The sequence below is a fragment of the Malurus melanocephalus genome, unplaced genomic scaffold (genome assembly GCF_030028575.1).
Source record: "Malurus melanocephalus ecotype Western Australia unplaced genomic scaffold, MMel_1.1 scaffold_59, whole genome shotgun sequence".
Classification (NCBI taxonomy): domain Eukaryota; kingdom Metazoa; phylum Chordata; class Aves; order Passeriformes; family Maluridae; genus Malurus; species Malurus melanocephalus.
The window spans coordinates 843872-865387 of record NW_026623291.1 but is presented as its reverse complement, the minus strand read 5'-3'; the positions used below and the strand labels follow the sequence as shown (position 1 = coordinate 865387).

General features: G+C 50.7%; 1 protein-coding gene across 4 annotated transcripts; it reads right to left on the bottom strand.

Moving 5' to 3' along the window:
• Nucleotides 1-15859: 15859 nt before the first annotated feature.
• SLC35C2 (solute carrier family 35 member C2) lies at nt 15860-21475 on the bottom strand. 4 transcript variants are annotated; one of them, XM_057365959.1, is made up of 9 exons: nt 21154-21475; nt 20924-21074; nt 19241-19304; nt 18947-19019; nt 18623-18791; nt 18248-18331; nt 17742-17917; nt 16911-17040; nt 15860-16766 (listed from the first exon to the last, which is right to left on the bottom strand). In XM_057365959.1, exons 1-9 carry the CDS (start codon nt 21268-21270, stop codon nt 16645-16647), a joined length of 1086 nt encoding a protein of 361 aa, XP_057221942.1. In that variant the 5' UTR covers nt 21271-21475; the 3' UTR covers nt 15860-16644. The 4 variants fall into 4 exon arrangements, with proteins under 4 accessions (XP_057221942.1, XP_057221944.1, XP_057221943.1 ...); XM_057365961.1 differs by having other exon boundaries at nt 17853-17917; XM_057365960.1 differs by lacking the exon at nt 18248-18331.
• Nucleotides 21476-21516: the final 41 nt, after the last annotated feature.

The window sequence follows — 21516 nt, the reverse complement described above, 5'->3', positions numbered from 1 at the left end:
GCAACAGGGCTGCAGCTCCTGGTCTGACTCCACAGCYGTGGCTGTGCTCAGCTCCTGCTCTGCAGCATCGTGGAGGGCAGGAACAGCAGTCCCCATCCCCGAGGATGGGTGCAGGGRTCACTTCTGCAGCAGCCAGAAAGTGTTTCTGCCCAGGGCTGGTGCCTCTGTGCTGCAGCAGCYCTGTGCTGTGAAGAACAGCTCCCCACAGACACTGCACCCCATGGGCCCCACTCTTCCACAGTTCTTTGTGGCCTGGGGTTGCACAGATCCCAGCACCCCATCCCGCCCTGGTTGCTCGCTGTGCCATCAGGAACAAAGCCCTCTCCCAAGTGAGCTGGGCTGCTTTGCCTGCGACTAAATATTCAGAGGCKCTGTGCACTAGCCCTTTGATCAGCAATTTATCTCTCCATGCCACAAGTTTCCTGGAGCCTGGCGTTTCCGCCCCGTGCTCAGCCCAGGTCCCAGGAGCCTCAGAGACAGGTGTGAGGAATTAGCTACAGGGACTAATGCTCTGACAGGAACCAGYACCAAAAGCAGGGGACAGAGTGTAATGTTTATTACATTTGAAGCAAAGCAAACATGTGGCCTACTTATGTATCTAGAAAGAATTAATTGGGGAGCTCCACAAAGCAGCAGATTATAAATTAGAATAATTTTCACCAACTTCAGCCCATTCATCTTGTTTCACACCAGGCCTGTCAGCTCAGCCCGATGTGGCCGAGTGCAGCCCCAGGCCCAGCTGCTGTCTGCTGGCACGGGGGGACTGTCAGCAGCCAGCCCCATGGGCACAGCCTGCCAAAACCCATGGGAAGCATGTGGGCTTCAGCCAAAGCACACACCTTGGATGAAACCAACTCAGAGCTTTAGAAYGGCTCCAGCAGCGCTGAGTGCCACCGGCTGCCATCTGCAGGGGAATCCACAATGCCCTGCTCCAGGGATGGACGCAGAGACAGCAGAGGTGGTAATGGTGGGGCCGTGGGCCATCGACACAGCATGGCTTTGCCACTGCCAGTGTCCCTGGAGCTGTAGGCTGGACAGCTCTCTCAGGCCTCAGCCTAAGCCACAGGGCAGCTTGTGCTGGGGTCCAGGTGCCCACCCCTGTGTGGGTCAAGATCAGAAAGGTGAGGGAGCAGGGAGGTTGGAGCCTTGTCCAACCTGAGACATTTGTCTGGACAGGCCCTCTCCAGGCACAGTGGAGCTCCTGGCAGYTCCAGGCCCTTTAGATSRCTCCAGCCTSACCCAGCYCCTGTGGGCAGCTTGGCACCGGGCCCAAGGGCTCATCACCACAGGTGGCACAGACTAAAGAGGCTGCAGTTGGCAATGGTGGCTCTGAAGCTTTGTCTGCAATGTCTTTGGCAGTGCCAGTGTCCCTGGAGCTGTGTGTTCCACAGCTCTCTCAAGCCTCAGCCTAAGCTACAGGGCAGTTCATGGCTGGGGCYRAGGTGCCCACCCCTGTGGGATCCACATCAGAAACCTGAGGGAACAGGGAGGTTGGGCCTTGCTGTGYTTGTCTCGGCAAGCCCCCTCCAGCCCCACTGTTCCTGGAGCTCTGGGCCCYTTAGATCTCTCAACCCKCRCCCTAWGGGTAACCCTAAMCCTACKCCTACTTAATTTCCCTACCAGAAAGATGGAGGAGCAGCAATATTTGGGCAYTGCTGCCATGGCCTTGGCRGGCCCTGTCCAGCCCCAGTGTTCCCACAGCTMCAGCTCTTTAGMTCTCTCAACCCTAGAGCTAAGCTTAACCTTAACCCCYTAGCCCAGACGCAATACGACGGGTTTGCAGCTCAGAAAGATGGAGGAGCAGAGATGTTGGGGCCTTTCAGGATGGCTCCTCTATTCCCCTTGCCTTGCTGGCAGCCAACAGAGCAGTGAGCATCTGGCAGGGTTGTGCACACACCTCCTCACACTCCCTACGCTGGTTAGAATTCCACATTAGGAGCCAGGATTTCCTAATGTGTTTTAATGGACAACCTCAAGCCGGGGTCAGATGGAGAACCCTTTGCACAGGTCAGTCCAGGGGACATCACCCATGATGTGCAGATGCCCAACTGAGCTGCTGGGAACAGAATGTTCTGCATGCTGAAGACACTCGGGCCTTGGACTCACACCTTTGCAGACAAATTGCTGCACAAGGAGCAGCAGGAATCACAAACTGGCAAAGCAGCTCATGCCTTAGGCCCTCCAGCCCCCCAAAAAACAGGCCCCAGGAAGAGCCCCAAAGGGGGCATGTCAAGAAATGAACCCCCAGCATTTCAGGGATTCTGTTCTGGAGAAAAAAAAAAAAAATCACCCAGAGCAGCCACCGTATCCCAGACAGAAAAATCCTACTGGCATGTCTGAAAGCAAGGGTTGACAATAATACTGGTTTGGTCTATCCTTAGAGATCCCAAGGGGACAGCATACAAAATATCATATGGATGCTGGGATCATTTTGCTCCAAAAGGTCAATTGSTGCCTTGTTAGAAGAAGTGTTAAAAGAGCCAGTGGAGATGGCGGGGCAATGCCTACAAAGGAGCATCCCTGAAGATGCAGTTGAGGTCAGACCAAGCCACCATGGTCTCAACTCTCCAGCCCTTCACAGTGATCAGGGTAGACAGAACCAGAGGCAGGATCAGAGCCTCAGCATCCACCTGTGCAAATGACAGCACTCCCAGGAAAGTGTCTGCAGGGCWCCAAGGCACACTCAAAATGGTTTCCACAGGGAGCAGCAAAAGTCTATCCCAAGAGYTCTCCTGCCCTGTGTTGTGTCTCCAGAGTGGCCAGGAGCAATTGCCTTGAGCATGCAGGTGTGATGCTCTTCTAACATTCTCCCAGACTAAATTTTCAATTCAAAGAGACATGTGCCAATTTGTACTCGGTCTTTTCCACAAAACTATCCAGAAGCAGGAGCGAGCATGCTGCCAAGGGCTTCAGAGATGTATATAACAATCTTGTCTCAGCTGACAGGACTCAAAAAGCTTCATCCCATGGCAGGGACTCTCATCAATCTGTTTTTAGCAGCTGAAACAACCTGCACTGACATAGGAKCTGTCAGGCTCAGCAAGCCCACCASAATCYACCCTGCCAAGTGTGTGCTATCATCAGGATGGGCAAAGYCCTTCAGGCACCTCAGCCCAGACTCTGCATGACTCCCACACTGGGTCCCATCCACCTGCCTTGCTTCTCGTGGCTCTGGCTRTGTGAGGAAGCCCAGAGCTTCCAGGGAGGTGCCAGGTGAGGTGAACCTGCCTCAGCCAGGTCCCACCCCAGAGCAGCACCTACCCCTTCACTGCTGCTCTGCCTCAGCTGCAACCCTCACTCCACACCCGGACAGCTGATAATTTCTGTTAGAGTTTGTTTCAAATGTCATTATTAATTAGTACAGAAACACTATTAGCAATGTTAATGTGTTCCAAACAGCTCTGCACATTGGCACTGTGTGAAAGCAGCACTGGGGCAGAGACCAAGGCAACAAAGCCAGGCCTGGGCATGGGCTGAGCCAAGCAGTGAACCAGCATTGTCCCTCCCTCAGCACTGCTCTCCCTGGTRTGGCAGTCAGGAAAAGTTGAACCAAAACACATTTGTGTCTGTGTGTGTGTTTGGGAATCATGATGACAGCATAATTCCTGACCCAGCATGGGAATATTAGGACAAGAGAGGGAAACTGAGTGAAAGGAACTGAGGCAGGGGCATGGGGATAGCAACAAAACCAAATGTAAAGTGGATGAATTATTTACTGCAATAAACAATTGTGAAGTCACTTACTCTGGCTCTGTGCATCCTAAATGGGGGCTGCAGTGCTTCTCACATCTCCCAAGTGTGCTGAGTGATTTTTTTGCAATTGGATGCATGAGGCTGGGGTAATCTTATAAGAGACTCCAGAAGATCAGTTTAGTATTGATCATGTGCTGAATTTAAAGGCTTTCCACATCCATCTACTGCTGCTCCTCAGGTGACAGCCCAGCAGAGACCTGGGTGCTCACTGGGTCCTTTGCACCCAGAGCAGGTTGTGGCTGGGCTAATGCCCAGCAGCCCAAGGGGCCAGGGCATCACACCAGAGCTCAGTTCAGGAGCCAGCACAATCACAGGGCTGCTCTCACCCAGCCTTTGATAAAGCCCCCCAGAGGATCAGTCTGCTGGCCACCATGGCCAGCTGGCTGTGGATTGCAGTGATCATGGCTCGAGCCCAAAGGGCCCCGTCACAGGGTGATTGTGCCTGCAAGAACAACAACCCTGGGGAGACAGCGTGACCAGAACTGGCACACAGAGACACAGCACAGGGAGGAACACACATGGAGCAGGACTGCTGCCCCTGTGTCCTGGGGTCTGCCTTGGACTCTGCAGGTCTTCCAGGCACATGGCTACAAAGGGTGAGCTCAGACTCCAGAGACAACAGCCTGGCAGCAGGAGAGTTGCTGTGCCATGCCCACAAATGTGACAGGGAGGGGGAATTCAGGCATTGTGGGGCTCTTAGATATATGGCATCATAACAAGGTTTTAGTTTTGCTTTTACTTATATGCATATTGCAACTTGTTATGGAGCCACGAAAGCTGAGCCATGTTTTCCAAATGACAACCTGCTCTACAACGCTAAAATATAAAGTGTGGTTTTTTTGCAAAACAACACGAGTTAAATATACAAGAAATCTACTGACTTACTGAAACAGGAGATGTGCAGGGTAGGAAAACAATGACTCCTCCAGGTCCATATTTACTCAACAAAATACCATATTCAAGTAACTATATTCAAGTAACTCTTACAATAGGTCACTAGCATACTCACAGAGGTTGAGTGATTGAAAATATAAATACAACATAAAAGAGCCCTCTTCATCAGCAGAGAAAGCACATCAGGTTCTTTTTCAAATTTCCCAGGCAAAAATAAGAATCCAAAACTCTGTTTTGCAAAGCTGTCAGCTGGGGTGAAGTGGGGCTGAGCCATTGTTACCAATGGGCAGCTCCACAAAAAGCTGAGAGGCAMCACTCAACACAGGGCAGGGCCCAGACAGGAGCTCAGGGCACCGTACCTGGTAGGTGCTCAGATGCAGATCTTAATTCCAGACATTGATAAGGCATCCAGTTCTTCTGCTGTTGCTGTTGCTGCTGTTGCTTTGTTTTCAATAGCTGCAGTTAAACATTTAACCTTTACTTTGATGGAATGACCTAAACATGTTTTTCCAGGCTGGTCGGCAGCAAGGCTGCCTCACAGTGAGCAGAGGGCTGCCTTTTCCTTTCAGCCTGGCAAATCAGTGTGCTGGGTGGCTGGCAGACTTGCAGGAATCCCCTGCTTAGAACACATGGAAGGGTCTCAAAGGTAAGGTACAAGCATTTCTCCAGACTGCCAGGTCCAACAAAGAGTGGGCACGAACCTCCGTCTTCTTGGCACGTAGAAGAATAACAGCTCACAATTTGGACACCATGTAGCTGTTCCAGCTAACAGGCTGGCTCTGGCTGGTGCTGTTTCATGCCTGTGGCTCTGCCAGCAGCTGAGGCACCTATTCATCATGCTGGCATTTTGGATGGCACAGAAAGAGTTACAGGAAGGAGCAGCAGAGTAATCGCTAGTTAATATGGTCCCATGTTTTTTACTACTCTCAGAATATTAAATTGATAGCGTGGTACCAAAGGCCAGAAGTGTCACCTCTCAACAAGATGAAATCTATGTAGCCTGTGGACAGGGGAAAGCCGCAAGATTTATAAAGGCGTCCATAAAATTAACATTTGAATGAGTGTGTGGGAGAAGAGACCATGAGCTGCAGCAGCAGGTTTGCAAGTACCTGCCACTCCTGCATTCAGAGCCCAGCAGGCAGTGTTGACTGTGTGCACCCTCCTGCACCAATGCCTGACTGAGTGGGGTTCCAGAGGTACCCCACTGCCAGAAAGGGATTGCCAGGAAGCTTTTGGGAGATGGTGGCATTTTGGTAGTGCCATGGGGAGTAAGCAGCAAGGGCAGGAACAGGACACATTTTAGATCTCATTGGGAGACCCCTTCCTGGCACACACAGCAGCTCAGACCTGCTCTCCACCTCAGCTTCCCACATGACTCAGGTGCTGTGGGGACACCCTGTCAAGGCTCAATCCCATTGTCCCCGTGTCCAGGTTCTTCCCTGTGTGGGTGGTGAGGCACTTGCACAGGTTGCCAAGAGAAGCTGTGGCTGCCCCATGCCTGGAAGTGTCCCAGGCCAGGTTGGACAAGGCTTGAAGCAACCTGGGATAGTGGAAAATGTCCCTGCCCATGACAGGGTGTCAGAACAAGATTATCTTTAAGGTCCCTTCCAACCCAAACCGTTGTAGGATTCTATGATTCTATGACCCCACAGACCTGCTGGGATCCCATAGCACAGTGCTTGGGGTTACACACTCCTCCAGGCCAGCAGATTCTGCAGTGCACAGTTCAGATTCCTACCTGTGAGCTCCACGGCGTGTGTCACAAGGGCGTGAGTGCTCAGCCACGTGTGCCAGCACACCTGGTGCAATCGGAGCCATCTCCACCGCTGCCGGCGGCGTGACTGCCGTGCAATTAAAGGAATGAAATGTTTATACAGGAATAAATCTGTGTTAATGAGCTGGATCCTGCGCCTGTCCTGACAGGCTCTGAAACTCAGCAAGGAACATCGGAGACAGGAAAAKGTTCAAATGTGTGCTGTCCCCAGCCAGCCTGGGGAGGAAAATGGGGAGGAAAAGAGAAGCAAAGCCAGGCAGGTGGCTGSCGGAGCAGAGGAGCCACTGGTTCTCTGATTTCCCTTTTTGGTTCCCTCATGAGGAGTCAGCAAGGGAGACCAATGCCATGTCAGACTGGCCCAGGATCAGCAGGYGTTTGTGCTGTTTCCTTTCCTGGGAAGGGGATTGCAGCTGGCTCAAAGATTTAGGAAAAGCAGAAGCAATTTGGACAGYGGGGACATGCTGCTTTGGGCCTTTTGACCTGGACGGCCTGTTCAAAACCTTTCCTGCTCAGTTCTCTCCTGAAGGTAGCAGCAGAAGCTATGGAGGAGGAAATCCCTGTGCAGGTCATCCTTGTTCTCCCCCATTCCTCAGAAACACTGCACTAATCCTGGTCGCCTGCCTACACGGGAAGCCACGGAGACAGAGAATCCAATTAGCTTGAAATCCTGCTCTGGCTCCCGCACAGCATCTCCCTCTCACAGAGCTGTGGAGCTGCAGAGATAAACAGTGCATTAGGATTCCAGTGGGGTCTGGCAGCAAGGATGGCTTTGGAAGTGCAGCGCCAGCCCAGGGAATGAGAGAGACACCCAGGTACCTTTCCCAAACACCTCCCTCCACCTCTGCCTCACAGCAGCTCTTCATCCTGGCTCAGCCTGCAGCAGCATTCCCCCAGCTGAGCAGCTGAGGGAGGGTGGGAACAGGGYGGGAGCTGAGGSCTGAGGCCAGAGCTGYGTGGTCCCCGAGGTGCCATACCCAMCCCAGGGATTTTGTCTTTGCTGTGGGCGGAATRAACAGCCTTGAGAGCCTCCTGGGGGTGGCCAAGATGGCACAAAGGCCGGTGTCATAGCCCATCTCCTTACCAGGGCATCTCTGTGCTCAGAGATCCCTTCAGAACAGTGTGACACGCCACCCTCAGCTCCCTTGTCCCTCCTCCAGCAGGGACTGGCCCTGTACGGCTGGCTCTGCAGAATGATCCGGGGGACAAAGCAAATCCCAGTCCCACAGAGACAGTGGGAAAAGGGACTCAAACAGGCAATCCTCCCCTGGGGAAGCCAAGCACAGCYTCTAGCCAGGGCCAAGCAGAGTGCAGGGGGTACCTGTTGCTGATTCTGCCAGACCCTTGCTGGACCTGTGGYAAGGAGTTTTCTGGGCCTGATGCTTCCACTGCCAAGCCTCTGAACTCACACTCTTGCTTGCACCCACAGTAAATTACCTGCTTTGCATTTTGCAGCAGCAACTTAACAGTATTAATTCATTGTGTTCTGTCTTTAACAAACACCATTATCATATCACCAGCCAGGATTATGCAAATCCTGCAAAAGGAATTATTTCTCTCCCCAAAGTCACCTTGATTTATCAGTTTTAACCCAAAATGAAATAGTAAATTGCTTTGGACACACTGTTAAACATATGACCACACATGACACATGACCAGGGGGCTGTGATGCTCCACAGGGCACCTGTCCCCAGCTGGTGACCCTTCATATTGACAGATGACACAGGGGCAGYTCTGTGCTGGCCCCCACTTAATGCAGGTGGACCTGGACCAAGAGCTGGGAAAAATACTCCTGGGATAATTCCATGGATCCATTCCCCAGGCACAGGCCCTTGAGGCAGGACTGAGGCTGTGAAGAAATGTAGAATCACAGAATCACTAAGGTTGGAAAAAAATTCCAAGATCACCAAGTCCAACCTTTGACTGGAAAATACCATATCAACTAAACCATACCCTAAGTGCCACATTGAGTCACTTCCTGAACACTTCCAGGGATGGTGACTCTGTCACTTCCCTGGGCAGCCCATTCCAGAGCATGTGGGGCTGGCAACAACGAAACTTTTCAAAATAGCATCAAGGATTGCTCTGTTGCTTTGGTTTGCCCCCATCCCTGCTCCTCCTTTCCAGGCCACCACTGCAGATTAAGCCTGTGTCACACACAGCCCACGGGTGTGATCTCCCATGGAAGTGTGGATGCTGCTGGGGATCAACGAGCAAACCTGCAATGCTGCAGAGACAAAGGCTCCCCACCCCTCTCATGCTGCCAGACCTGGCCACAGTTGCCCCTCAGCAAGTAAGGAGGCACTTTTATGATTAAAGGTAACCTTTTTTCCATTATTTGTCAGCAATTTGAATCAGTCCTTCAGCAGAGGGCAAGAACAGCACCCTATCAAGAAGAGAGAACTTCTCCTCTTTCGCAGGGCAGACATCAAGACTCTGCGCAGCCTTTCCTTCCAAGAGGAGCCAGGCCCTTGGTTAGTGCTTTGCCCTGACAGCCAGCATTACTTTATGTGTTCCAGCTCAGTGAAGAGGGGCTATTCTGAGAGAGAAAGATCTACTTCAGATTCCATTAACTATGGTCAGTTGTTCTGTAAGAGTATAAAAAAACTCCCCAATTAGTCCTAAATAATTTTTACTTTCAAACTCAATGTGTTCTGGCAGACAAAGAATCAAGGGCASCAACTGTGTGTTGGAGCAGCACAATTGCAGGTTGGTGAATTGAAAAGCCATAGACAGGTGGACACTCAGCAGCTCTTGTGCCTATGGCTCACATTTAATTCTAACAGAGGATGGGAAATTCCTAAAAAAAAAAACAAAAAAAAAAAAACCCAAAAAAACCCATACTGTGACAGAGGCAAGGATTAAACGAGGCATTGGGAATCTGTGGTAAAATACAGCTCAGTAAAAAATAATTATCCCCAAACAAAACACTGGAAAAAAGACCTTTAAAGGAGTTTCTGCACTGTTCTGGACAGTGGCACACCTGGGCACACCCAGTCTGCACCATGAGAAAGGATTTGATCAGCTTTCAGCCTCACCCACTATGGGCCAGAGGAGCAGTGAGCCCCCGAGGCTTTGTGGGGACAGGGCTGGGGAAAGGCTGGCTGGTGCTTGTGGTGTGCAGWGACTGAGAGCAGGAACTGGAGGACYCACCTTGGCCATCCCAGAACAGAKCYTGAGTGCTGGTGGGAGAGGTGTCTCCACCTGGCATAGCACAGATCGGGGCTCAGGCTGCCCATCACACTCATTCCTGCTCTGATGTATTCAGTGTGATCCCTCCTTCATCTCTCAGAGCTCCCTCGTCTCCTCTGCCTCTCCTCCATCCTGCCACCAGCTCCTCATCACCAGCTCTCATTTCCAGCAGTGCCTGATGGATTCTGATCATTTCACACCTTCACTCACACTGCCCTAAACCAGGCTCTGCCAGGCCACCACCACCCTTGCAAGGTCAGAGGGAAGCTTGGAAMGAAGGACTACACCCTCCTAACCTTGAGAATGCGAAGGAGGAATCTTCCCAGATGTGACCAGTCCTGCCCACCTTGCAGCTGGGACAGTCCCTCTCCATGGMCATTGACCCCCTCAGTGGCAGCCCCTGCTCTTCTGAGAATGGGGACAAGGCAGGCCAGGGGTTGGGAAGGTGGATGCAAAGCTGGAGCACGGAGGGATGCAATGGCAGAGACCAAAACAGGGAAGGCAATTCAATTTTCAGAGGCTGTCCCACCAATTCAGCTCAGAGAGACGATAAGAAACCCATTTCCAGTGATAGGCACCCTAATCCCCAGCCATCCTGCATTTCCATTTTTGAGAGGCACTATTTCCAACAGGGAGGCATTTTCCCATCTAGGTTTGCTAGAAGGGACAGCAATGGATTAAATACCAATTTTTCCAGCACTGTTTAACTCCTTCTATGCCTTCTCCTGCCACTTATGCACAGGGCAGCGGAATGACTGCTGTGCTGTGCCCCTGGAGCAGGAGCACTGAGCTGAAGGTCTCTCCCAGGCTCTTCCCAGTGGCCTGCAGTCTGAAGAGACAAGGAAGAGGAGAAAAACATGACATGCATCAGCAGTGCAGGCAGAGCAGCTTAGATCAGAAATTTATTATTGCTCAAGGCAGGACTCAGATTCAACTGTGGCACAAGTCATGCAGCTAAGTTTACACCCAGTGTCAAAACCATTAGACAGGTCCAAAGTGCTGCAAGACTGACTTGAAAGCACATTTGGAGGAAAATAGGCACTTAGAGAAAAAAGGAAACAAACTAGGCAGTGATGGCCATGCCCCTCACATGCCCCCATCTCCACAGTTTAGGCATTGTGCACCATTGTGGTGCAGCCTCCAGATTACTGGAGAGAAAAAAGGCAAAAGCAGCAGAGATGCTAACTTCCAGCATCAAGCAGGACTTCCTCTGTCAGTGGGAAGCCACGAAGCCACAGCATTCCTTGGRGACCAGCACAGCCTTTGCCCACATGCCTGCAGCCTGAGCTCTGCAGTTGTACCGGCCATCCCAGTCCTCTTCCTTGTTCCAYTGCCCTCACTCTGCACCAAGTTTCTCCATTTATCGTCATTTCCTAATGTCAGGGTTCCTACCCACTATCTGAACCAGTCCTTCAGGTAGCTGATAGACCAGGGACTCCCATTCCTGCACAACTGTTTGCCCTGGTATCCCACACAGCATCTCCCTCCCAGACATCATAAAACTGCCCCATAAGGCAGGAATAAAGCCTGAATGTTCTGACTTAGCCTCTCCAACCCCCTCCCTTGCCTCCTGTTATGAACTGAACCATGGAATTTTACTGGAAAGGGRAGCCCCAGACAGGCGTTGCCTCACAAGCTGATGAGGCTCATGGTGCTGAGCTTGCAGGAGGGAGCACTGACTGTAGTCAGAGCTCTCCCACCACTCCACATGGCTCCAGCACCAACCACAACTGTCCATTCATCACCCACTAAACAAATGGAAATTTAAGGGCTCATGGCTCTATAACACAGAAAACAATTCCCTGTGCATTTTTAYGGCACTGTAATTTATTGGATCAGAAATGATGAATGGCAGCAGGAGGGGGCAGGGCCCAGCAAACAGGGGAGTGCTGATGCAGTGGAAACCAAAGAGAGATGTGTAGCTGAGGGCAGGGAATGGGAAAGCCCCCAGGATTGCTGCTGCATGGGGCTGGGGCAATGCCATCATCCAGAAAGACTCATTTATTTKCTCCCACACTTTGCTACCCCACCATTCAGCACAGGATTCACAGCAGAGGTTTCTGTAAGAAACATCCACATGAGGAAGAACAGWGTTGAGCACAGTGCCAGCCATGCCTGCTCTGTGCTCCTGAGAGGCACAACCTCACACCTTCCAGGCAGCCCTTGCTGGCAGCTTTGCAGATTCAAGGCACAAGCAAGAAATGGAAAAAAAGCTTTATCCCTGGGGAAAGAGGAGCACCTGGTGGAAAGACAGAGAGTAAACGTGAGCACTACAGCTCCACCCCCATGTAATCTCCCAGCTCTGGAGTTTGAGCTGCATTCAGCAGTAATTGAAACCAGGCTCTTTAATACAGGTGCCAATTACTCCCTGTTAATGCAAGGAGCACTGATAGATACAGCAATTACCCAGCTCTGCAAGGCTGGAGAGCACAAAATGAGATGGAAGGGCTACTTCTGCCAGAGTAGGTATTGTAGGACAGCTCTCTGCCCCAGCAAACCTCCTGCAGTGTGTTAAACTGGGCAGGTTCTTGCCCTCTAACTGCATACCTGCATCTTCACCTGGGTGAACAATGTGCTCTTGCTGCAAAGAAGGGAATGATATCTGGGGTACCTTAGGTAAAGAATCACCAGCAGCCCCAGGGAGGTGACATCTGCCTTGACCCAGCACTGGAGTGCTGTGCCCAGAACTGGTCTCATCACTACATGGACACAYTGGAGTCCAGCAAAGGGCCATGAAGATCATGAAGGGCCTGGGGAAAGGCTGACAGAGCTGKGACTGCTCAGCCTGGAGAAGAGAAGGCTCARGGGGAAACTGGTCAATGCCAATAAATACCTGATGGGAGGGTGAAAAGAGGTTGGWGCCAGGCTCTGTTCAGTGGTGACCAGMGACARATGCAATGGGCACAAAGTGAAACACAGGAGTTCCCTCTGAACACYAGGRAACACWTTTTCCCCCTGAAGATGACTTAGCACAGGCACAGGGTGCACAGAAAAGTTGTGGAGTCTCCATCCTTGGAGATACTCAAAGCCATCTGGACATATTCCTGGGCAGCAGTTCTTGCTTGAGCAGGGGCTTGAACAACATAACCTCCAATGTCCCTTCCAACCTCAATSATCCTGTGATTGTRATCTCCAACCATTCATACTCTTTTTTTTCTGCCATTTCTCTAGTTTTCTTGGCCAGTTGCCTTTTCCCCTCCTCTTTGCTCAAAGCCTCCTCCCTTCTTTGCCTTCCTGGGGGTGATGTGGCAGTGAGGAAGGGGGCTGATGCAGGCATGCTGTCGCAGCAATGGTGAGAGGACAATGGCAAGTGCRATTTCCAGAAAAATCCTGCAGAGATCCAAGGCTGTGAACATCAAATCTGCATACCCCAACAATGAAAAAAAAACCAAGAGAGCCTCAGTGCAACAGCAGGGGTATCCGAGTCAGATGCAATTATTTGCCACTGCAAAGTCTGCAGACGAATGTGAGCCTTTTAAAACCCCAGGCTGGCAGTAACCAGCATTCCTCCCATCTACACCCCGAGCTCCCCCTTCCCCACCTCACAAGGCACCAACCACAAACCACRTAATGAATACTACAGAGATGTTCAGCTGAAATGAAAAACGAAGCACATCTTGAGGCAGCCCTACTGCTGGCACCAGGCCCTGTGTTGCTGCTCTGCCTTGCTGTGTTTTGGAGACAGGCTGGTTTCCCCACAGTAAGCTCACTGGTGTTAACGTACCTTGTTTGCTGGGCAAAGGACCAGAGGAGTGCAGAGGGGTCTGCAGGGACACTTTCTCCTTGCCCTCAGGATGTTTATGGTATTGAAATTTTAGCAGGAAGCCAAGCATCTGTTCTTCAAATAAAGAGGTCTCCCAGGGGGATGGGTAGGGAGGCAGAATCATCACACATGTAAACACCTGGTCTTACAGAGTTTGCGAAGGAGTGCAGCACCTCTGAGACTCATTCAGCTTTGCTTCCGCTGCTTAATTACTTCAAACACCATCAATATTCAATGGCAGCCCTSCCTTGCCTGGGTGGCTGTGTCGGTGTGGGGCTGGCACAGACAGGGGAGCCTGGGCAGCACAAACACACCCCTGTGTCCTCCCCAGCAAAAGGGCTCATCTGCCTGTGCTGCTGCAGCACGTGTCCCCAACACTGCACTGCTCCAGAGCCCTTCCAGGACATTCAGCCTTCAAACACTTCCTTGGAGGAAGGGGGCAGAAACAAACTGTGCCACACAATGTTTGTCTGTGCTGAAAACTACTTCCCTGTGCCCTGAAGTGCCCCCTGGCTCAGGGCTCATCAGGAAACAGCCTGCACAAGCAGTGAGTTGCACCCCACTCCTCAGACAGGCACAGGGAGCACACTGTGGCACCAAGTGACCTCTTAAAGRCAGCATTCACAGCCCCCTGCCTGCACACACAGCTGGGTTTACCCAAGGTTTTCAATCCCAAGCCCACTGCATTGACCTCCAACAGTTTGAGCAACACCAAGAGGCCTTGACTAGCTCTGGCCAAGGAGCTGCAAAGACACCCAGCACTATTTCCAGAGGCAAACAGGATCTCCTGCTGCTCCCAGCTTCTGCTACCATCCTGTCCAAACTTCCATCCTCCCTCCTCTCTACATTCCCACCTTACTTTTTCATGGCCACTATATTTGAACGCTATCATTACAAGATTGTGCATTCACATTTTGTGCCATTGCTGCAGCACTTCTGTCTCCTCCTCCAAGTCTTTCATCCTTGCCTCTTTTTCCATTTCCAGCATTTTCAATGCACAGTAGGACTTTTTCCTTATATGAGAGAGTGGGCAAGGTGGCTCCTTTCATTAAATATCAGTGCCCATTCAAGCAAGATGGACAGTGTTCACCAGACGAGCTGTGCTGTTCTTTAACACTCTGCTGCACTRCCCTGCACCAGCACAGCCCCACCCCACCCCTACCAAGCTTGCCCACAAKTCTGCCAATGTTCCAAGAGCTCCAGGACAGAGCTGGAGTTCTAGGGCATCACCCCTGTCTTAAAAAGGAAACAAAGCTGGCAGCAACAGACTACAGGGCTCTACAGGTCACAAGCACAATCGGATTTCATCTTCAAGCACCGTATCTGGTGCAAATTCTGACMTGAGAATGAAGTTGCCTTTTCCTTGGATTTACAGGGACCTGAAATCCCAGTCTGGGAGTTGCACAGCAGAAAGATGCCTGAGGTTCAGTTGTAGGAGAGTGGGAAGTGAAATGAAAGAGCAGCTGTGATGCTGTTGAACACAGATCATGTGCAGAGAGCAGCACTGCCCCACGTCGAGTACAGAGTAGTTGGGGCTTGGAGCTCACAGCTATTGGCAGGGTAAAGAGGGTGAATCCTGCTGGAAGCATCACAAGTCCCAGCTATTGGAAAATCCAGCTAGGGACAGACCAAGTCATTCTCAGCTCCAGGCATTCTACTTGATACACAAAATCCCTCGGTCTGCCAGCCTGGCGTGGACGTGCTGGTTCAGTAGCTTTGCATGAGGAAGCTGCACCACCTGCTGTCTGCTCTGGAGCCACTTACCATAACGTGATCAAAGATGATCACTAAAAACAAAAGTTTTCTTCAGAACCAGTTTTTTACAGGACATGCTCTTGATTAAAGTCATCAAGAAAGACTTCATATCTGAAAACTRTGAAGCAAGATCAACAGAGGAACCRTTTAGTCAAAATTTTTCAGGCCCTCCAACAGAATTTGAGAAGTTCACTTTAATAYCCAGCTCTTGTCAGGAAAAAKATTGTASTCTTATCCCTTTGGGAAACTCTGTCAAGTTATTTCCACTCCAAAAACTACAAAAGCTAACACTGAACAAAACTTKGAAAGATGTGGAAATTCTGCCATGCAAAAACCCAGCCACCTGCCCAACACCACTYGAGACTTAACAGCAATGAAAATGACACATCTTCAATCCTGTTATTCYCCCTTCCTGGACTGCAGGACCACCTGATCCAACCAAAAGGGGGAAAGAGATARGATTCTTACAAAAAGCCATGATACTAAAAGTCTTCTTAGAATACCATGCATAAAGGCAGACCAGTCAGTAAGTTCTCTTGGCTGGCATAAATATGAGAGGCTGCAGGAAAATCTCCCTAATTCTAGAGATCAGTGACAGCTGGGAAAGTTTTCTGTGTGCCAGGCCTTATGGGCATGCMGTAGCAAGGTCAGTGCGACACCAAAAGGAAAGGAGTTGAGAAGACAAATGACCTCTGCTTGATAAAGTATAGGTACATAATGTACAGACAAAAGCAAATCAGAAAAACAGTTTATTTAAAAAACAAAAAATCCCYCCCTCAAAACCCCACATACTTTCCAATAAGCTTATTGCTCAAGTTACATCTCCTGTGACTGCTCTCTCCCTCCTTGGTCTGTAGCACCAGAAGTACTCACGCATCCCTGTCCTCACTCCAACCAACATCATCTTGAAATGTTCATCATGTTCAATTGGTCCAAATACCAACATTTAAATCTCTCTTTACTATGCACATAGAACAGGGAGGTCACCAGGCACCAAGGRTCCTTCTCACTGGGACAGCTCTAGGGATTTATACAGTCATGTGCTCCCAYCAGGATGGGAGTTCCTAATTTGCAGAAACGTTAAAAAAAGGGAAGGTGTATCTACCTTCTCCTCTGAAGTCAAAATCTAAACAGCTGTAAAATCATCCTTTAACCACTCAGCTTGTAGTCCAGACATGTCCATGTTCATCCTACAGCTCATGGTCTACTCTCTCAGAATCCTTCAGCCTTCAGGATCCTCTAACAGACTTTTTACMGTCTTTCCCTGTCTCACCACACCATTCTACATCCACTGAACCAGGGCTTGTCTTCCAAGCTCTTGTGAAAGGGCTATTGCCTGTTTCTTGTGCAGCATCTACAGATCCACGCTGTAGCAAAACAGCAAAAATGAGAGAATTCTCTCACCAGGCCCTGGCTCTGCTTTGGGTGCTCACAGAGACTTCTGGACCTTCTTGCTGGATAGCTGTCAGGCAGGTTTGGTAAGAACAGAGCAGGTGGCTTTGTGCTTCATGTTCAGTCAGTGCTGCTGTGGGGTTTCAACAACCTCTTCCTCTTCCTCACCATGYTCAGGGTGGCGCAGCAGCAGCTCCAGGTCAGGGTCAGAGCTGGCCTCTTTGTGTGGCTCCAGTGCTTTGTCACCTGTGTGCAGACAGCCCATTTAGTGACAAACTCGCTGGAGCTCCCACCAAACCTAGCGCTGTCAAGGAGCTGCAATCAGACACAGCTCCTAGTGAAGCGATGAGAAAGCCTACACAGAAAGAGAAAGTGATTTAAAACAATCACCTTTGGAATTCATGGCTTTGAGAACAACGTGAAGGGAGATTCCCGACAGGCAGACAGCAAAGCCCAGCCAGTTCAAGAGACTGAGGCGATCTCCCAGTAAATGTGTGGCGAGGAATAAAATGCAGATTTCCTGGGGAAACAAAAAAACATGACAAGTGGCAGGGCAGGRCCTGAGGAGATATGCATGAGACATTTTACAGCTGAAGCCTAGATCAAGATGTCAGCCTGCTAAATTTCTATCAGCACATTCTTTCATGYGCACAGAGTTCTAAAAACAGTTTCTAGAAACAAACAACCTGTCAAACCGSGATGTGGGATTTTAAGTCATCTGACTGCATAGATCAGTTACAGAGGAATCTTGCAACTTCTGGATCAGAGAGACTTCACATATCACAGTTCAGCTCAAAAGTATGTGTGCTGAACCCCTCAGAGGAGGAGAGGATGTGCCAAAGTGGGTTACAGAGACAGCTCAAACCAGTRGTTTGGTCATATGCAGGTCTGATGCAAGAGCTTGACCTTCTTACCCCTCCTCCCTTCCACACCATCCACTGCTCATGAGGACAATGTGGTTTTGTCTACCCCACATTCCAACAAACTTTGACCATTAATRGTTTGTTTAATAGAACAGCCACTCCTCTCTGGCCCTTTGCTGTCAGGGACCAAGAGACTTCACTGCAGAGACTGCAAAGCAAAGCATCAAGCTCCTGTGCAAGGAGAACAAAAGCAACAAGCAATGATTTCTAAGGATCTAAGGAAGCTCCCACTACATAAGGCTCAATGGGGATGACTCAGTACTTGCCTTCTAGCATTAGCACAGGAACCATGCCTTACCTTAAAAATGCCAGCAACGGAAAGGGTGAGGCTAGATGTTCTGGAAACCAAGAGGAACTCAGAAAAGCCTAGACCAAAGGCAAGAATTCCACCCAAGAACAGCTTCCCTACCAGAGAGAACAGCATTCCTGCTTCATGGAAACGGAAGAGCTTCTCTGATATGGACAAAGGCAGGCCTAGGAACAAGACAATGAGTAGCAGAATACCATTCTCCACTCCCAGGATTCCTCTCAATAAGAYTGATGGGGGTGGGCTGCTCACATTCCAGTATCAGGAGGATGTGGAGCCAGCTCTTCACAGCCCTTACTTGCACAAGTGTGGCAGGCTACTACTTCTATGCACTCTTTAATGTCCTGCCAGCATAAGATAAATTTAGGTCTCTAACTACTTTGCAGAGTTTGTAGCTGTTCACTTATCTAAATGAATTATCTYGAACAACAAACTGCTAAGCAATCTCCCAACCACTCTATAAAGCTCTCCCTGCTTCCTCTAATTAACTCACGCACCCTCAAACACMGCAAAGAGTGGGAAGAGCCCCAGGAACATGAGCGGCTGCAGGTGAAACATGATATCAATGGGATTCTGGAGCCCTGAAAGAGGAGAATCAATAACAGACCAGGTAGCAACAAGCCAGGGAATAACACAGCTCCTAGAGCCTTTATTAGCACCATTCCYAGACACACACCTTATTTCTGATGCCCACACCTGTGCTGCTGCAGACACCAAACCACCTTTATTACCCATCAACAGATATCCCAYACCCAAGGTTTCAAACACCTTCCCTTACRTGAGATGWTTTRTTTCTGCAGCAAGGGCTATCACCTCTCCTTATTTCCCTCCCTGTTACCAGMACCACCAGCCCCTCCTAACACCCTACATACCCAGTTCAGCCTTCTGCATCAGTATCTGTGTGAGAGTCCAGCGAATGCCCCCCAGGAAAGAGGCACARAGCACCAGCACAAACCCCTGTGCATTGAACTGTGTGGACTTGTAGGTGAACATGAAGAGTCCCCCAGCGATGAGCAGAACCACCAGCAGCAATGTCACCCTCTGCAGGAGAGCAAACGCAACAGAGACAGGCACCTCCTTCCTTTCAGAGWCACCCACATAATTGCATCATTCCTCTGTTAGATGTTTCCTGTACATGCAGTGCCTATTTCCCCAGGTCTGACTACCCTCTGTAAAGCATTGTGTGGGACCCTTACCATTTCCTCCAGCTTGAAGAGCAGTGAAAAAAGCAGGATGAAGAGAATGGCAGAGGATTTGGTCATCGTGTAGCTGTAAGAACCAAAATACACTGTCAGACTCCTTCAATGTAGTGCTTCCCACCAAAGTACTATTAGGAACCAGATCACCCATTTCTACATTGCTATGAAGAAACTATCACACACCCTGCATGCTGACCCCACCAACCAAAAACCTACTTAAGAAACAGATCCTGACAAAGCACTTTCCAAACACTACCAAAGCCTCCCAGGGAACATGGTGTTTGTACTCACAGGGAGACAGTGACGTACAGGAAGCTCCAGTTACTCAGCCCAATATCCARAGAAGTTGAGAGAGCTAAAGAATCAATGAAAAAGTCCTGAAGTTAACTGTCTTCCACTACATTAAAAAAACCCACCACAAAACCCTGCTACATGGCTATGAACATAGAGAGCAGAGCAGACTCGGGGGAAAAACCCCAGCTTTCCTCAGGTTAACTCTTCAGAACCAACGTAACTCAGATATTCTCAGCTCTTTATGTTTCTGTCCCATTCCCTGTGACTCAAGTTAGGCTCAGCATTGCACTCACTTCACATGCATTACGAAAAAGCCAGAAATAACTCTTGCCCTCCCTGTGACTGAAAGCAATTCAGATTTGCATGAAGTCTTTCTTGAATGTATCAGAGCATGATAACTTGTAAGTCTGAGGGCCACAGCAACAAGCAACAATTACCCAACACAGCCTCAACCMTGGTGCAGCTTTCGTTAGTCTATTCTCCCTTCTATTTAAGTTTCCTAYCACATTAACAGTGTTACTGAAACAAGGGCAGGCTATGCTGAAAGGTAAAATTGTTGCAGATGTACAGAAAGCATTTTTCAAGAAACCATGGGGCGTGTTATGTAAGATGTTGCAAACCTTGCCAGAGATCATAGACCAGATGCTGCTCTGTGGGAGCCAATACAATACACAGCCAAAGAACTGCAGAAGTAGTTACAGTTCTGTGCTCCGAGTAGGAGCTTCACTCCTTGGTCTCAGGTAGAGTTCTGTGTGCCATGTATGATGATTTCTCTACCAAGCTCCAACCTGAGAAAGATGCTGAGTTAACATAAATGCATGGCTTGATACCAGTGTTAAAGAGAAAATGTTACTTGCAGAGACAACTTATCAAGGGACTGTAGAACACTCTCATTGTTCTCATGTGCCAGTAGCTCCTTCACAAAGTCACATTCTGTGTGGCCTCTCCCTATTCTTACACATCTCTGAAATGTGTAATGAAGGCAGCACGTCTCAAACTGAAGCTTTAAGCAGCACCTACACCTGCTCTGCATCTGGTAAGGAGACACAGGGGTCAGAGTGATGGCTGCACTCCACAGCTCACCCTGTCCCAGGGGATCGGCTCTGGAAGTGGTCAGAGTGCCATGGACACCTTCAAGAAGCCTCACAGAATCATAGAATATACTGAATAAAAAGGGACCTACTCAGATGTTTAAGTCTAACTGGCCCTGCTCAGGACACCCCAACAATCCCACCATGTGCCTTAGAGCATTGTCCAAATACTTCTTGAACTCAGTCTTYGTGTTGTGACCACTGCCCAGGGGAGTCTGTTCCACTGCTCAACCACCCTCTGGGTGAAAACCTTTTCCTAACATCCAGCCTAAACCTCCTCTGAACCAGCTTCATGTGTTTTCTTGGATCCTGTCATTGGTTACAAGAGCRAACATATCAGTGCCTGCCCCTCTGCTTCCCCTCATGAGGATGCTGAAGAYCACAATRAGGTSTCCCCTCAGCCTCCACTTCTCCATAATGAACACACCAAGCRACCTCAGCCGCTCCTTGTAACACCTCCCCTCCAGTCCCATCACCATCCTCACSGCCCCTGTGTGGACACTCTCCAAGAGCTCCATGCCTTTCACACATTGTCGTGCCCGCTCCCTGTCCGCCGCCCCGGCCCCGTCCCCTCCGTGCCCGGCCGTACCTGCGGGGGCTGCCCGGCGGAGGCAGTCGGCCCAGGACAGCGCTGCCCGCGGCCGCCCGGAGCGGCAGCGCGCCAGGGCACGGGCGAGAGCCGCCAGAACGAAGATGAGCAGCAGGTGCAGCAGCGTGACCAGCAGCGGGAACGGGAAGCTCTGCGGGACCGACAGCCGCTGTCACCGCCGCCGCCCTCCCGCCGCCGCCGCCGCCCCGCACCGCCCCGCCACCCCGCACCTTCATGAGCCACTTGTTGTAGAAGGTGATGCCGATGGAGAAGCCGTAGTAGAGCAGCACCAGCGGCGCCGCCAGCGCCGCCCGCCCCAGGGCCGCGCCGCCCGCCCCCGCCGCCATGCACGGCACCGCGCCGGGAGAGGGAGGAGCGGGACGGACCGGGGATGGGGCACGGGGGATGGCGGAGAGGGGCCGCGGCAGTACGGCACGGCACGGCACGGCACGGCACGGCAGGGCAGGGAGGGGGGGCCGCGATGCTGAGCGGGCCGTGGCCGAGGGGGAACGGGGCCGCCGGTGACGTTTCCCGGCGGGGCGGGGGAACGAGCGGCGGTGCCTGAACGGGGCGGGCGCGCAGCGGTGACGCTC